Source organism: Panthera uncia (genome assembly GCF_023721935.1).
Source record: "Panthera uncia isolate 11264 chromosome A1 unlocalized genomic scaffold, Puncia_PCG_1.0 HiC_scaffold_16, whole genome shotgun sequence".
Lineage (NCBI taxonomy): Eukaryota > Metazoa > Chordata > Mammalia > Carnivora > Felidae > Panthera > Panthera uncia.
This window is the reverse complement of record NW_026057576.1, coordinates 23,791,062-23,808,953: the sequence shown is the minus strand read 5'-3', so window position 1 is coordinate 23,808,953 and position 17,892 is coordinate 23,791,062. Positions and strand designations below refer to the sequence as shown.

General features: G+C 37.8%; 1 protein-coding gene across 8 annotated transcripts in view; it reads right to left on the bottom strand.

Moving 5' to 3' along the window:
* The window catches only part of ZC3H13 (zinc finger CCCH-type containing 13), a 96,437-nt gene that overhangs the window by 21,477 nt on the left and 57,068 nt on the right, over window positions 1-17,892 (bottom strand). For 5 of the 8 annotated variants that reach the window (XM_049646956.1, XM_049646960.1, XM_049646957.1 and 2 more), the window contains 5 exons: window positions 15,698-16,008; window positions 12,679-13,143; window positions 5,686-5,877; window positions 1,488-1,571; window positions 582-1,143 (listed from right to left, as the gene is read on the bottom strand). In XM_049646956.1, the coding sequence (XP_049502913.1) occupies window positions 582-1,143; window positions 1,488-1,571; window positions 5,686-5,877; window positions 12,679-13,143; window positions 15,698-16,008 (1,614 nt within the window). The remainder of the gene's footprint in view (window positions 1-581; window positions 1,144-1,487; window positions 1,572-5,685; window positions 5,878-12,678; window positions 13,144-15,697; window positions 16,009-17,892) is intronic. The other 3 variants (XM_049646961.1, XM_049646962.1, XM_049646964.1) reach the window with 2 other exon arrangements.

Here is a 17,892-nt window from a genome sequence, read left to right as displayed (position 1 = left end):
TATGAGAACACATCTTTTGATCCCAATAATCTACTATAACTCCATAGCTCAAGATAGGTCAAGTCTGTATCTCTCTTCAGTGGTTGCAGGACTTCCTTCAGTTTTAAGACCCTGTGAATGCTTCTGTCACTGGAGGTAGTTGACTCCAGAGTTATAAGTACCTAAAACTCATGAAGGATTATCAGAAATGGCACAGTCACTATTTTTTGGTGACTTGCCAACTCCATCAACTAGTTTTAAGTGGGTTTGATGAGAGATAGGTTCACTGATTTTATCACTTTTAGGTTGCATTCCTGTTAAAAACAAGTCGACAGAAGTCGAACAAGCCAATATGCCGTCAAAAATGGCACAGAAAACAAGAGTGATTAATTATATCCATGGCTACAGAAATAGTAGAATGAGAAAGTGTTTTTCTTCCTGGACAATTCAAAAGACTTTAAACACCAAGTATGTATTAATAAAGTTGAAATCCAGGAAAATGTAGAGAGGGAAAAGAATTACAATGAAAATTTCATGACAATGAGATGTTTTGAACTCTACCGAAATGTAACTTTAAAAACCAGATCCATTCCCATTCTTACTTGGACTTTCTCTCATCGTGTCCATCTCTGGGATTCCGGTCTTCTCGGGTATCTTCCCGCTTTTCTCTGCGGTCATCTCGTCCTTTGTCTTTGTCTTCCCAATCCCTCTGACGCTCTCGTTCTTTATCTCTTTCCCTCGCTCTCTCTCGTTCCCGCTCTCGCTCTCTCTCCCTCTCCCGTTCTCGCTCTCTCTCTCTCTCCCGCTCTTCTCTTTCTCGCTCCCGCTCTTTTTCCCTATCTCGTTCCCTCTCTCTCTCCCTCTCTCGATCATGGTCACGATCTCGCTCTCTTTCGCGGTCCCTCTCCTTTTCTCTTTCTCTTTCTCTCTCCCGCTCTCTGGCGCGCTCTCTCTCTAGTTCTCTCTCCTTCTCTCTTTCCCGGTCCCGCTCACGCTCCCTCTCCCTCTCGCGCTCTCGGTCTCGCTCTCGCTCCCTGTCTCTTTCTCTAGCCCTTTCATCTCTTCTGTCCTCCACTCTGTCTACTCTTCGTTCCTCTCTTCTTTCATCACGCTCAAGCTCGTCATTCCTTCCCTGATGTCGAATTGGTGAGCTTGGTCTTTGATCTACAATGAAAATCAAGTTTTGTCAGTGATTAACTTGACAGATAACCTATTGGTAAGACAGCACGGCAAATTTAAAATTTTATCTGTGTATAGGGTCACGCTGGCAACAAATCAGGTTATTACATTTACTTTTAAATTAATCATCCAAAAAATCACCCCTAGATGTTTACAAATTTTTTTTCTTAGAGGTAAGTTTTATTTGCCCTCTAACTAACATGTTTTCTGCTCCCCAACAACCCCCCTCCCACCACCCGCTGATCCACCTTTGATCTTTCTCTGCATGCTCCCTACCCTACCTCCAGCCCACTGCTCCAACCCCACTTTCTGCCATCTCTACCCTTCACCTCTGATCTTCTCTGTCCCCCCAGCAGGACCTGAGAACACTGGTGGCAAAGGATAGGGGCAGCAGGAGGTGTAGAACATAGGAGCTGAAGGAAAAAAAAAATTTCCCTCGTAAGTCACACCTCTAATTTCAGGCTAAAATATATACACATCAAAGTGCAGCTATTATGTGAGGAAAATATAGTAGAACAAAACATCTGTCAATAATTGTTGCTGCAATATCAATTTATCATAAACTAGAATATTAAGGGTACTGATGCTTAGCAGTCTTGAAGTAATCAAATATAAAGTGTTTCGTATTAGCGATATATATTTATACTAGGTTAGAAGTTTTATTCAATCATATAACTGACCACTCAGATGAAGAGCTGTTTTCTTAAAAATATTAACTGATAATCTCATCACATTTTATATATATATATATATATATATAAACATATATACACACACACACACAAATATATATGTGTGTGTATATATATATATTTTTTCCCAGTACATAAATCATATAAACACAGAGAAAATGAATACATGCTGCCCAAATGCCCAGTTGAGCAGGAAATTAGTCTGGGATCAAAAAACGTATAAGAAAATGGTGTTAACTTTTCCACAGAGCTAGCAATTTTGGAAGTAGTTTATTGTGGCACAGTCTAGGGTACTGTGATGTTCCTATTTTCATATTATGTACTAATGTTTATGGGTTAGTCATCAAGGTCATACTGCAGTATGGTCAACAGGTTTGCAAGTGGAATATCTAGCACCAACTTATTAAGCAGAATAACTTTAGGATATTTCCAGGGAAAGGTTCAATGTAGTAATTTGAAGATCCTGTCTTATCACAGACAAAAAAGACAAGAATTATGGACATTTGCTCTTTAGAGGTAACAGATCAATACAGAAGTTCATAGAATTTTAACGCTGAAACAAAACAAAACCTTCTCCAGCCCTTTCCTTCTTAAAAACACAGAAATTATGGTCCAGAAGTTGACTAGCCAAAGTCATAGAGATGGCAGATTTATTAGGACACCAGGACTATAAGGCAGTTCTCTTAAACCCTTTTTCACTTTTGCTGAAACCAACTTAAAATGGTTCTACTGTGCACCCTTGATTCCCCAAATGCCACATATTTATGGTCTTAGACCATTTGAGTTCCTGGTTTAGGGGTCAAACTAATGTCACAACGATTACAAAACAACCTGAAATTCAATACTGCAACTTGTAGTAATTCATACTTGAAATTTCCGATTATACCAATGTCAGAGAACAGACAGTTTTATGCACTCTTCTCTGACAGATAAAAACTGTTTTCCCCAACCAAAATGACAATGTCCCTTACTTCAAAGAAAATGAAAAGGATATAAGAACACCACTTTAATGTATCTAAATTATTTTTCCTATCTTTTCCCCAAAATGTGTTCACCAAAGATGTGATTCTCTTCATATATTTATCTTAATGAATGACATACCCATTCATGAAACCCGGCATCTCTGAGTTATCTAAGTCCTATCAATTTCACTCTCAAAATATTTCTTTATTCCCTTTCCTCTCTCCATCCCTACAGTTAATATTATTAACACAAACTCTGATCACCTGTTACATGTCTAGGTCACCAACAGTCTGTCTAACTGGTTGGTATCCTTCCCCAGACTCGCTTATACTTTTTTCATGAAAACTCTATTTTGTCCAACTGCTTAAAAAGAGTGGTCTTGTAGGCAGTGAAAAGCAATTACATCAAAAATTTTAGCCTGATTTATTAGGCTATGTAGAACTTGGCCCATAGTCTCTCACCAATCCTTTCTACTAGCTTCTTTCCTTCCCTACCAATTATGGCATATACCTCTACTCCAACATCAGAATTCATTACTGCTCCAAAAGCATACGTTTCTTTTAGTCCTACGTGTTTGCACATACTATACCCTCTCCCTGCAAAGTGTTTCTTCCACTGTTCCTTCTAGCAAACTTTTTAGGGAGCTTTCTGGGTTTCCTCACAACTCTCTGTGCTGCTTTGTTGTCTCACAGAACTTCATATAGTGGCAGCATTCATCCTCCTTCAATTGCCTATTTGTGCCCTAATCAGCCCATGAAGAACTAAAGGGAAGACGGAAACTCCTGAGCACAGAACAAGGTGCCTGGGCACATCTCCACCCTCAACGTCTATCACTCTCCCTACTGCTCATCATACCCGGGTCACATTGGTCTTCTTTCAAACTCTAGGACATATTAAGATATTTTCCCTCTTGGGGAACTGGCACATACTCTTCCCGCTGCACGGAATGTTTTTACCCTCAATCTCCGCAATGCTAGCTTCTCTTGCATTTATGCATCTGCATAAATGTCATCTCAAATTTTTCATAAACCATCTGAAGTAGGTCCCTCTCTTATCCTTTATTTCTATCTAGGCCCCTTCTTTGTTTCCTTGATTGCACTCAATAGTCATTCCTCTTTTGGAGGAATGGGTGGTATCTTCTCTCCCGTGAAGTTCTACGAGGACAAGAACTACTTTACTTGAAGGACCCTAGCAGAAGTGCATGAGCTCTCAAAAAACATGGTAGAATATGTCAGTAACCTCAAAAATACAGTGCTATTTTAATCATACAACTGGTATTTACTGAAGTAGTTACAGTAAAGTAAAACAGAAAGAGAACAGGACTTGCAATCAGAAGATACGAGTTTGAATTATAGCTGGAAAACTTACGTCCCTGTAATAATGGCAAATCACTATCCTTCTCTTAGCCCAAATCCCCTAAGTTATGAAACATGAATTCTCTTATCATATCTCCACTCACAGGAATATTATAAAGATAAAAGGATTGTAAAGAATATCTTATATATATTCTCTGACTTAATATTGTAAAAGATATTAAGTCGGGACACATATATATAAAGCAACTATCAAAATTCCTGGAAACTCAATACATGGATGGTTGAGAAATAAAGCTAAGATTGAAACCAAATTGTACTACTGAATTCAGGAATAAGATGAAAAAACCCTGAGCTCGGATATCAAACGGGGGGGGGGGGGGGGAGAAGAGATATTAAAAAAGCATAGCATTACGAGGACATAGCGTTAGATTAAACAGAGGTGAATCAGCATTAGGGAAGATAGAATTTCAGGTATCAACACACAACATATAAACTCCAGTCTCATCTGTAACTAAGGAAGCCCTACACATCTTTTAACCCAAATGCATTAGGCTTACCCTAACAAACTCAAATCAACCAAGTCTGATCTCATCCATACTCCCAAAGTACCTGGTGTCTTAGTGGCTTCGTTCTCTCATCACTGCTCATATCAATATACACTATTACCTTTGCGATTCAGTCCACTATGAAGCATCATTATTCAATTTCCTACCCCTTCAAGTTTTGTACTGTATTAATCTCAGCATTATAGCAAACCTTACTTTAGTAACCAGCCAAAGTTAGCAAGACCTTCATAAGATCTTAGAGTTTAAAATGCCCTAATATATACGGACAATAAAAGCTTGTTAAAGAAAGTCCTTATAACCCTTCCTAAATGACTTCCGGTAATCTTGTTGCAAAACTGATTTGAGAGAGTAAATCTAATAGAGTAGAATCTGATACAGATATACAAGATTTTTAAGCTTAAGTTTTAGCTTAAGATACGCCAGAATTTTTAGCTTAAGATATACAAGAACATAAAATTAGCCAAAGCCAAGTATTACAGGTTCTCAAGAAGGAACATGCAAAAAATGTTTCTTCGAACAACCCCCAGCCCTATCATCATCTTTTCCCCGCCCTGTTCTTTTGACAGCCCTCTAAGACTTTATTATTACAACTAATGAGTGAGTGGCCAGGATACCGGGGTGAGAAAGTTTAAGTATCTCCTAAATCAGAAACGCCTAGACTGGCACCCAAGCATCTATATTCTTCGAAGGGGTATAAGCCATTAGGTTAAGGTGAGAGACATTCAGCAGGGAGCCTCAGTTCTTGCAGCGTGCAAGCGCTTACTGCACCTCAGTACCCACTCTGCTGCCAACCAGGTACTCTGGTGGCTAACCACTTACATACTCTCCAATAAACAAGGAAGATCATATGAGTGAAGACAATAGTTTCAAATGTGTCAACAAGCAGAAGTCTTAAAAGATACATTAAAAAAGTAAACGGAGGACGGTTTTTCAAAAACGATTCTCCCAACCACTGGTGGTCATTATTTAATAATACGCCATCTGACAAACCTCTCTCTCTGTTGTCACGACGGTCTCTCTCTCCATGTCTTCTCTCAAACGAAGAATCCCTTGCTTGATCTCTGTTGTCTCTTTCAGGATATCTGTCTCTTTCAGGATAGCTACTTCGAGTTTCCCAGCTGTCATGATAGTTGCTACTACTACTGTGACTATCAATTTGAGAACCTCTTGTGCCTCGACTTCCTAAACAAAGGATATTCACACAAATGTTTAAACACATACACTTTATTCAACAAGTTATATCAGTCACAATCTTTTTTCCCAAATAAAACATACAAGTTAAGGTGTGTTGGGGTTGTTGCTGTTTTTCTTTTTTGGTGTTTCAAAGTATGGTAATCATTGTTGAAAAGAATATTAAACGTTGGATCGTAACACCCAAATGGTCTAATGATGGGCTTGGGTAAGCTAGGTCCCAGTTTTTACTATCTATTAAAAAAGTCATAATGGAATCATAAAGCAAGAAGACTCATTTCAATTAACCCAAATCCTCCTCCCCCCCCAAAAAAATAAAAGCTATCCATTCATATCTAATTCACAGAAATATCATGAAAATAATGAAAAGTAGATGTATATTATTGCTTTGATTACAATTTGTAGCAAAAACATTCCAATACAGAACCAAAGTACTTTGTTAACATTAAGTGGTGCCTAAAAATTTTCATTAAAAAATGTGGGAAATGAATGTTCATAGTAGCTTTATTTGTAAAAGCCCATACCTAGAAAGTACCCAGATGTCTTTCAATGGTGAATGGTTAAACTGTGGTATATCCAGACCATGGAATACTACAAGGACCAACTACGGACACATGTAACAACTTGGATGAAACTCAAGGAAATTATGCAGAGTGAAAAGGATACATACGGCCTGATTCCATTATGCAATATTTGTGAAATAAAAATTGTAAAATGGAGGACACATTAGTGGCTGCCAGGGGCCAGGGACAAAAGAGAGGAGTCAAGTGTGGCTATAAAGGGTCATACAGGGAGTCCTGTGATACACAGTTGAGTATCTTGACTGTGGTAACGGTAATGCAAGGCTACACAGCCACTGCTGGAAAACGGTATGGAGGGTCCACAAAAAAATTAAAAATAGAACCACCGTATGACCCAGTAATCCCATTCCTGGGTATATATATACCCAATGGAATTGAAATCAGGAACTGGAAGAGGTATCTGCACTCCCATATTCACTATAGCATTATTCGTAATAGTCGAGACATGGAAGCAACTGAAATGTCCCCTGACAAATGGATAAAAAAAATGTGGCATATACATATAATAGAATATTATTCAGCCTTAAAAAAAAAAAAGGAATAAAAAAAGGAAAAGAAAAGGGGAAAAAAAAAAAAAAAAGGAAATCTTGCCATGTGAGATAACAGATGAACCTGGAGGACGTTACGCTGGGTGAGATAAGTCACCCACAGAACAACAAACACTATGTGTGTGATAACACTCACATGTGGAATCTAAAACAAACTCTTAGTAGAATGCTAACTGACAGGGCTGGAGATAGAAGGAAACACAAAGATATTAGTCAAGGGTACAAAGTTTCAGTTGTATAAGATGAGTAAGTCCTAGAGATCTACACTATAGCATAATGCCTGTCCACAGTTATAATACTGTGTTGGAAACTCAAAAATTTGGTAAGAGGGTAGATCTTATGTTAAATGTTCTCATCACATACATACAAAATAACAGAGAACCTGAGGAAACTTCTGCAGGTGATGGATATGTTTATGCCATAGACTGTAGTGAAGGTTTCATGATTATATACGTATCCCCAAGCTCAAGCTGTATACATTAAATATGTGCAGCTTTTTGTATGTCAATCCTATCTCAATAAAGTGGTTTTTAAAAAATACATACAGCTACACACACACACACACACACACACACACACACACACTATAATAATAGGCTTTGAGCCCTTAAAAGAATTACAGAATAATTCTAAATACTATTAGCAATGTATTTTAATAATAAAAATATACGTATAGAATGCTTTAATAATTAAAGACCACAAAGAAGAAACTTAAAACAATTTTTAAAGAATAGAGATGAGCCCCACATAACATCTAGGAAAAAATAAGTTAAATGATAGCTTAGATGCAGCTAAGAGATAATTAGTAAAAAAAAAAAAAAAGATTACATCTGAGGATACAACCCAGGAAACAAAAGAGAGATAAAGAGATGAAAGTTAAGAATCAAAGGTGATATAATAAGAAGATTCGACATATGTCTAACCTATGCTGTTTAGAGTCACATTTAAAACAAAAAGATACAGTAAGGTTGAAAGGATGAAAAAAGATACTCATCAAATACTAACCAAAAGAAATGTTAGTAAAATAACGTTCAAGACAAAAAGCACTATTAGGGATAAAGAGGGTCATTCTACAATGACGAAAGGAATAATGTGCCTTATGAGTACCTAACAGTGAAGGCTTCAAATATTCAAAGCAAAAACTGATCAAATCACACAAAATCGACAAATTCACAATGACAGTGGAAGATTCAACTCACTTCTTTGTAATGTTAGAAAAGGCAGACTAAAACTAATTCCGTGTAGATTTGAAAGCATGGTTAACAAGCTTGATCTCAGAGACACCCTTTGCGTCCAACAATTAAAAGCACACGCAGAACATTTATAAAAATTTCTGAGCCACAGCTAAGTCTTAACAAATACAAATCCCAAAGAGCTGACTTCAAAGTCTTTTCTGACAACAATTAAAATTAGGGAAGGGGATTTATTTTAAAAAGTATGATTAAAAATTTTAAATCCCTTTTCTACGTAACTCATGAGTCAAAGAAGAAATCGTATTAAAACTTAGAAACAGTGTTTAGAATGGTTACTAATACAATTATCACACATTTCATAACAAAGGAAAACCCAAGAGTAGAAATTAATAGACCAAAAGAGATACAAAGGATACAAAAGAGATACAAACCAAAGATTAGTTTTTTGAAAAGACTCAATCAAAATAGCCATACCTTTGGCAAGACTGAGCAAGAAAAACAAGGAAATATAGTCAGAGATTTAAAAGAGTTTTGAAACATCTTTGTATCAAAAATTTGAAAACAAATTTCTTAGAAAAATATAACTTACTATACTGCTTTAAGAAAAAAAACCAAATCTATGACTATTATAATAATCTAAATCTGTAATTCTTGTAAGAAACTCAATTGGTAGTAAAAGCTCTAACCATCAAAAAAATAGGAAACCAGGTTTAACAGACAACTGTCGTTAAACTGTCACAGAATACATAAGTAATCATACGTCAATTATTCTAGAGGAAAAAAAGAAGCAACACTTCCCAACACATTTTCTATGTCTAGTATAACTTTGATTCCCAAACCAAACAAGAACATAAAAAATGAACTATGCAGTGGTAATGCTAGAAGCGGTTCAGGCTGGCTTGAAAGAGCCAATTGTGCACATCTCTTCTGCTGTTAGCAGCTCAAAATCTGCCATTTTATAGCATGGAAATTGGCAAAAGCTAAAAGCCAGGGCTTTTTCTGAAGAGTTCATTGTTCAGAATTTACCAACATGCCACTAATTATATGTAATCTCAGCTGAAAACACAGATACTTAATTCAACATTAAGTTTTAACAAACTTATTCTAAAACTTTAAAAAAATGAAAAAATTCCATTTATCTTAGAAATGCCAGGATAGGGGCACATGAGTGGTTCAGCCGGTTGAACATCCGACTCTTGATTTCAGCTAAGGTCATGATCTCATAGTTCAGTTCATGAGACTGAATCCCACATCGGGCTCTGTGCTGACAGCACAGAGCCTGCTTGGGATTCTCTCTACCTAGCTCTCTGCCCTTCCCCCATGCACGTGGTGTGCTCGCTCTCAAAATAAACATTAAAAAAAAAAGAAATGCCAGAATAGTTAGAAATTTTTAAAAATATATAAAACGTAAGTAGAAAAGTTAAAGGGACCAACTATGACCTTCTCAAGATCCAGAAAAAATGGTCATGATAGAAGCTGTTAGCTAAGTTGGGAAAATTAGCAGACATCCTTAACACAGTAAAAAACATCTGCTAAAAATCTTCAAACACCATGCTTAAGAGTGAAATGCCAACAATAATACTTTAAAATCTGAAACAGAGCAAAGAAGCCCATTATACCACTCATATCCCATATTATACTGAAAAAGATTCTCAGCAGGTTATTGACAGTACATAATCAGAAAAGAAAAGCCAAATCTGTGTGTTCCCAGACATAAATGTTTAAGAGAATCTAACTAGATCTACTATGAAAATACAGCAACATAACAATGTAAGATTAATATACAAATCTCAATTATCATTTCCATACACCGACAGTTTAGAAAATAAAGATTTTAAAAAGATATTATTTAGTGACACAGTTATTCACTGAAGCACTGTTCAAGAACAAACAAGAGTGAACCACCTGAACATCTATCAATATAGGATTTACAGTAGTCTTCCCTATCTGTAGCTTTGCTTTCTGCTATTTCAGTTCCCCATGGTCAACTGGGATCCAGAAGCAGGGGATTCTCCTCCTGACATCTGGTCAAAAGTAGCCTAAGGCTACCTCATGATGTCTACATTATTCACCTCACTTCCTTTCATCACACAGGCATACACCATGTCACCTCACAAGGGTGAGTACGGTACAGTAAGAATTTCAAGAAAACCACATTCACGTAATTTTCATTGCAGTATATTACCATTGTTTTATTATTAATGTCTTACTGTGCTTAATTTATAAATTAAACTTTATCACAGGTGTGTATGTACAGGAAAAGACCCAATATATATAGAATTCAGTATTTTTTTTAATGTTTATTTATTTGAGAGTGTGTGTGTGTGTGCACATGCATGGGGAAGGGGAGACCCAGAATCCCACGTGGGCACCTGAAAGATGCTCAATATCACTCATCATCAGGGAAACACAAATCAAAACTACAAGGAGACATCACCTCACACCTGTCAGAATGGCTAAAATCAACAATACGAGAAACAACAGGTGGTATGGAGGATGTGGAGAAAGGGAGCCCTCCTCCTGCACTGTCGGTGGGAATGCAAACTGGTCCAGCCACTGTGCAAAAGAGTGGAGGTTCTTCAAATGGTTAAAAACAGAACCACCCTACGACACAGCACTGGCACTACTAGGTATTTACCTAAAGAATATAAAAATACTACTTTTGACCTAAAGAATATAAAAATACTGCTGCAAAAGGATACATGCCCCTCTATATGTACAGCATTATTTATAATACCCAAATTAAGGAAAACAGCCCAACATCCACTGACTGATGAATGGGTAAAGAAGACGTGGTATGTACATATACGATGGAATATTATTCGGCCATAAAAAAGGACGAAATCTTGCCATTTGCAACGACATAAAGTCAGAGAGTATAATGCTAAGTGAAATAAGTCAGAGAGAGACAAATACCGTAGGTTTACACGCATGCGGAATTTACAAATAAGTAAAGATTAAAAAAAAAGAGAGAGGCAAAGCAGAAGCCAGACTCTTAACTACAGAGAACTACCAGAGCTCTGGCGGGTGAGGGGATGGGTTCGACAGGGGATGGGGATTAAGGAGCATACTTGTGATTAGCACTGGGACTGTATGGAAGTGCTGAATCTCTATACTGCATACCTGAAATTAATATTACGCTGTATGTTAACTAACTCGAATTTAAATAAAAACTTATAAAAAACTTTACAGTATATCCTACAGTAGACAAATGCACCAAAAAGAAGGGGTTAGTTGTTTATCAAGTTGACTGAAGTGGAATGATCTCCAAGGTATTTTTTAAGTGAAAAGAGCAGGGTATAGAGCAATACATATGTTTTTTTAAAAAGTGCATTTGTAAAACCAGAGGGGATGAGTACACACACAAATCTGCTTGTGTAAAATATTTCTGGGAAGGATACAGACAAAACTGGCAAGAGAATGAATGAGGTCAGGGGTAGTGGGGAGGTCTCTCACCACACATCCTTCCATACTTTTGAAATTTTAAGCCATGTGAATGCATTATTAAAAAGAGAGAGAACTTTTTTTAAGTACCATTGACAAGCGCACCAAAAATGCTGGGTACCCAGGAATAAAACCTGTACAAGGCTTTAACAGGAAAAAGTTACAAATTCATCAATTTGATGCATTTGAAAAAAAATCCAACAGTTTTTCATGAAATTTTTAAAAAAACAACTCATTTAAAAAACGTGTATGAAAAAGCAAAAGGCCAAGAAAAGCGACGACTACTATGAAGGAGAAGGTAAGGGACCTTCAGCTTAGTGTGAAGCTGTAATGTTGACCAAGATGGACCAAAAGATCAACAGAAAGAATGAGTGCTCAGAATTCTGTAGAAGCATTTTAGGGGAGGGAGAGAAGACAGTGGAGGGAAAAAGGCCAAAACGAATTCAGTCCAAGCAGTTCGGAGACAAATACGTTTAGGTGGGTAGTTACTGGGTGATGGCAAATGCGTTTTAGGGGAAGGAAAGTGGCTCGAGATTCTGATATGCGATAATCGGAGGTGGTGTGAAGCGAGCACAAGCACACTGCGGGATACACAGTCGTGTCTGATACCATGAAGTCTGAAAGTCCACCATTTTAATCCCACTTGAATAATCATCTTAGCATACATGTACCTGTTTACTAAAAACTATTTTCTTTTCATTCTACTTTTATGCCTGACAGCAATTTTCTTAGCGTTCCACATTAATCAAGAGGGTAGGATGACTGGATATAATTCAACCAGGGGATCTTAGGATCGGGATCCATTTATCTTTTGCTGCTTGGGCAAATTCCTAAATCTTAGGAATTTAACGCTTCCTATTTGGAATTTATAGGGAAGGCCAAAATTCAACTAGTTGAAAATTACTTTGACAAAATGATGACTAATGAATGTAAAAAAGAATGCATTTAGAAAAGAAACCTTAAATGATTTAATAATTTCTACATAAACATACAAGATACAGTTTATTGACAAGTCAAAAACCTTACCCTTTTCAGGTAATTCTGGACCTCTCCCCCTACTTCTGCCCATCCGGTCATTCCTAATTTCACTTCGAGACTCATTTCTGGCATCATTCCTTATTTCAGTACGAGAGCTTTCTTCTCTCAAATGGTTTCTGCCATAACTTCGGGATTCTTCCTGATAGGCATCCTCCTTTCGATGGGTGTCTCGACTTTCACGGTCCCTGTAGTCGTGGGTATCACGAGCAGACCGAGAATCTCTGGGATCACGGCTCTCTTTGTTATCTCTGCTATAATCTCTCATCTCCCTGGAGTCCCGGATGTCTCTGGAGTCCCTCAGTTCCCGTCGGTCTCTAGTATCCCTGGCATCTCTTCGATCCCGGCCATCTCGAGGTTCTCGGTCATCTCTGTGGTCTCTAGAAGAGCTCAGATCCTGTTCATACTCTCGTTCTTCTCTTGTGTCCTTTTCTCTATCTCTTTTGCTTCTGGTCTCTGTAAGGCAAGTGTGGGAACGAACTAGAATTCCTTTCACAAAATTTTGAGAAACAAGACAATTTACGTAATTTGGAGCTTAAACAATTTTTGAAACATAGTAATTCATGTTCGTTGCAGACAAGAAAGAAAGAAAACATGGGCAAATAAGAAAATTAAGACCATATATAAGCTAAAATTCCAAAGGTAATTTTATTAACGCCTGGATATAACTTTGTTCTTGATTAGATAAACTCTGAATAGGATCTTCCAGTGCCCCAACTTACCCATACTTACAGATCTTCAACAAATGAAACAAGTAAGTTGATCTCCTATCACTGATGGCTTATTTTTTAGGAACTACTTTTAGATCCAGAGCTACACAGTGACTTTAACCACCTCCACCAGACTAGACCACCCATGACCACCTCAAATGTACTTAAAGCACTTAAGAGTGGCCTACAGTTAGTAAGGTGGCTGGCAAAGGGATATTGTTATTCACCCTCTCTTTTCTTCAACTGTTTAGTGGGATCACTCCTGTCTCTAAAGTTTTCTCTACTTAAAGCATTTTCTAATACTTCATAGAAAAATAAGAAAAGAGCTGCAGTTTTTAAGAAGTTGAAACAAAACTCACTGATCATTTATTTCAACCTTGTCAGTGTAAATGAAGAAATAAGAGGCCCAGAGCCTAAATGGCTCAGGCGACCCCCTTTCTAAAGGGAATTTGCAAAGCAGAGAAACTATTCTTTAGATATGCCTGGAAGAGGCATAAATTTATTATAGCATAAATCTGGTATGACGTCAAAGGATTAACAAGAGAACCTCAAAAAACAAACACTGCCTTGTTTTTAAATCAGTTTCCTTTATATGTTGCTCTTAGACACTCTGGAACTGCCTCAAGATCTGAGGCTATTTTAGCAAATGTAGTAGTTTAATACCTAAGACATTGTAAGTTGTCTTCTTTTCTCTTTGCCCCATAACTAGGTCTATAGACCTTCTCCAGCCACCTCAACACCTAGTGTCCACAAGACCCCCTAGATTCTGCCATTAATAACTCCTGCCAGTTACTTTGTCCATGTGCTTCTATCCACAAATGCCTTTAAGAACAGAAGCATGAGGCAAGGATTTGATAGGTCTCCATCCGTTTTTGCGCACACCTGTGACTTCGAGTCCTCTTTCAATGCCAACTGTGCCTAAAAATATGTTCACTCACTACCAGATCCTTTTTCCACAGGTCCCCCATCTGTCTTTACAAATGTATCTAGTTACTGTATTTTGTCATCTACTTCCCCATTCTTCCACTAAAATTAGTTTTATTTCAGAAAATGACATCGAAATGGAGGAACAAACATCTGCTACATCTCTTATGTGAAGGTTAAAGAAACACCTTCCTTACAAAGAAACTAAACACATGGTTTATTATTAAATGGATTCTTCCTGTAATATCAGCCACTCTTAGCACAAAACAAGCATTCTTATAAGACTTAAATGAATACTATTTCCCCTCATCATTATTTCAAAACAAAGTTATTAAACACACTAAAGAGTTTTCATTCAGTCAGTGGTCATTAAATATATACTATATTCCTGGTCAACTCTAATTAAATATCTTATTAAAATTAATAGATAGGTGTTAAGAGAATTTTCCCATCTTACCAAAGTTCCATAAATAGTGCTATGCCAATCTGGTTCCAAAATCATGTACACAAGAAGCAATTCTATGCAACAGATGTTCTCTCTGGTCCCTACCTATGCATTCATCATTTTCTTGAATAAAATAATCTGATTAACTATTGCTTGCACTGTTGATAGAGAACAACCAAATTCAACACCTTTCATAGGAGACTGCGGTAACATACTCATGGAGAGGCTTATTTTAAAATGCATGTTAAACAGAAATGTTGCAAATAAGCGGTATTTCCTGAGTACTCATTACGTTCAAACACCAACTCAGGAGAAGTGAGGAAAAAACTTTAAGTAAATAAGGACAAGAAGCTTGGACAAGGAGTAGAGAAAGAGATGTACTGCCAGATTAGAATAGCATCTCAGCTTGAAGAGGGAGTAGCAAATCCAAAGTTAACTTAATTCTCAGGGATCCAGAAAGGAAAACAGCTTTGCTTACTTCTTTCTGGAGTTACACCTAGAAACTTGATCGCGTGGTTTACACAGAGCTTCTTAATGGTCCCCCAGCCCTTACCTCTTTATGAATGTCTGATGCTTTCAAACTCTACCCCCTGGGTTGCTGCTTTTCTTTCGTTCACATCTTTGTTTTTTTTAAAGGATCAACTAAGCAATTAGAGGGATACTCTAAGAATCAGACAGTCCAAAATGTCTAGCACCGGAAGAAAGCACCGCCTTAGTATACACGAAAATGCCCATTTACACCATACATTTCATAGCTTATGTTCCCGTATCATTAAAAGTGCCTCCTACTGCCCTCAAGAACTCTTCTGTTACAGAAGACTTACAACACAGTTCTCCTCTTTTCCTTAATATAACAATAAACCTGAATGTCTGGTTTTTTAATAAAGAAAATACTTAAAGAACTCTAAAAAAATCAAGATAAAGTACATACCTTCCCTTCTTTCATGACGCCGATCATGAGACTGTGAAGCTCGTTCATGGTCATGCCTCCCTTTCTCTCGCATTGGAGAGCGATGTCTTGGGGGACTTTGCTTTCTCTGAGGAGAAGACAGAGAATGTGAAGGGTAAGGAGAAGCAGAGCGTCGTAAAGGTGGAGTTATTGTCCTCTGATATGATGGCGAAGGAGTCCTTTTTCGACGAGGAGAAGGAGAATGTCTTTGAATAGATGATCCTGACTGTGAGGAAGATGAGTGATGTCTAGAAGATAGAGGAGAATGATGCTGTCCTACTGGGGAAGTAGACCTGTAAAAAAAAAGCAACAATGAAGAGCCTGAATGTTAAAGCTAAAAGTGTGAACCATAATTCCAGGATAAATTTCAATTCACAGTGCTGTACAATACTAATTTTTTTTTCTAAATGTTTATTTACTTTTGAGAGAGAGAGAGAGAGAGAGACAGAGTGCGAATGGAGGAGGGGCAGAGACAGAAAGAGATGCAGAATCCGAAGCAGGTTCCAGGCTCTGAGCTGTCAGCACAGAGCCTGACGCGGGGCTCGAACCCACAGACAGTGAGATCATGACCTGGGCCGAAGTCGTACGCTTAACCGACTGAGCCACCCAGGCGCCCCTAAGTTAATTTTTTAAGATCTGATTTTAAGTCAGCCCAAGGCCAACAGTTGTAGATGAGATATGCACTGCCTTGCTCCCAAGCTTTGGCTCTAAGGTACACTTCCTTTTCCAGGTAACACTGTCCCTGAGCACAGGTAGGGAGAAAACTACCCTCACTTACAGTATGGAATTCACTCTTATCAGAGATCATCTCTGACAGTGTGAGTAGGTACTTGGAGGGAGGAAACCAGAAAAAGCTGAAGAAAATACCCACTAGAAGATCTAGACAGAAAGTGGCTGTGAAAGGCTGGTAATTCAAGGCTGCAGGGAAAAGGAAAAGTTATCACTGGCTAAGCCAAACCTAGCCTGCACAGCCTGGGTTGACATTTAGGATGGGGAAAGAATGCTACAGTGAAGGAAAGGACATACTGTCCATACTCTGTCTGTATCTTAAATAACCCATGTTCACTCTTAGCCAGCACAGATTAAGTTCATGAGTATTGGTTTATCTAAGGCTTCTTCTATGCCCTTCAAATCTTCTTTCACTGACGCCAGAGAAACAACTTATAACCTCACAAAGCACATCTGAATCACTCCTACAATGTGTTATGTCCTGGGCCCTGTCTACAATGAATATGCAAAATGTGTGTGTGATGGAAAGCTGGAACACATACATTTGTGCAATAACTAAAAAGAAATGTCTAAAAAACAACAGAGACCACATAACCCAGATGAGTATATTACTCAAAACAATCATTTTGAAGACTAGATGTTTGTTCCAAAAGATTCTGGAGTCCTGGTCAAAGTATTTTAGATTTACATTCAGTGTCTATGATAGAGATGTTTTTAGCATCCACAATCCTAACCCAGGGTTTCTCACTCTTGGCAGTACTGACCTTTTGTATTCGGTAATTCTTTGTAGTGGGGAGGGGGGGTGTCCTGTACATCACAGGATGTCAGCAGCACCCCAGACTTCTACCCACCAGACGCCAGCACCACCTCCCTCTTACCCCCATTCATAACAATCGAAAATTACCCCAGACATTGCCAAATGTTCCCAGGGAGGCAAAACCACCCCTCATTGAGAACTGCTGCCCTTAACTACGCTGTTTATCAATGATGCCTTAGCAGACCTTTTATCAATAAAAGCTTCAAATACATAATATATATGTTACTGACTCAGGAAAGTGATCCAGTATATTGGAAAGAATTTTGCAGAACAAGGATTTCAGCAAGTACACAAAAATACCTTTTGGATTAATAACTGACTAAAAAAAGTCAGCTAACTACAACATGCTGCCCTACTCGGGAAGTAGATATTCACCTAAATATTCTTGTTATCAGCAATTCCACTAAGCCTTCATGTCTTTCATAAAAATTATTTCCTCTTCATAAAAAAAAAAAAAAGCCATAAGCCACTGTAATTTAACCGACTCTTAACAGAAATGTTTTTACTTATAGGTATGAGTAGAAATGCTCACAGAGTCTTACCCAAATTTGGAAAACCATCTATCATCAATGGACATTCAAATGCATCTTAGTCAACAGAAAAATACTGCAAGATTGAGAATCAGAATGGT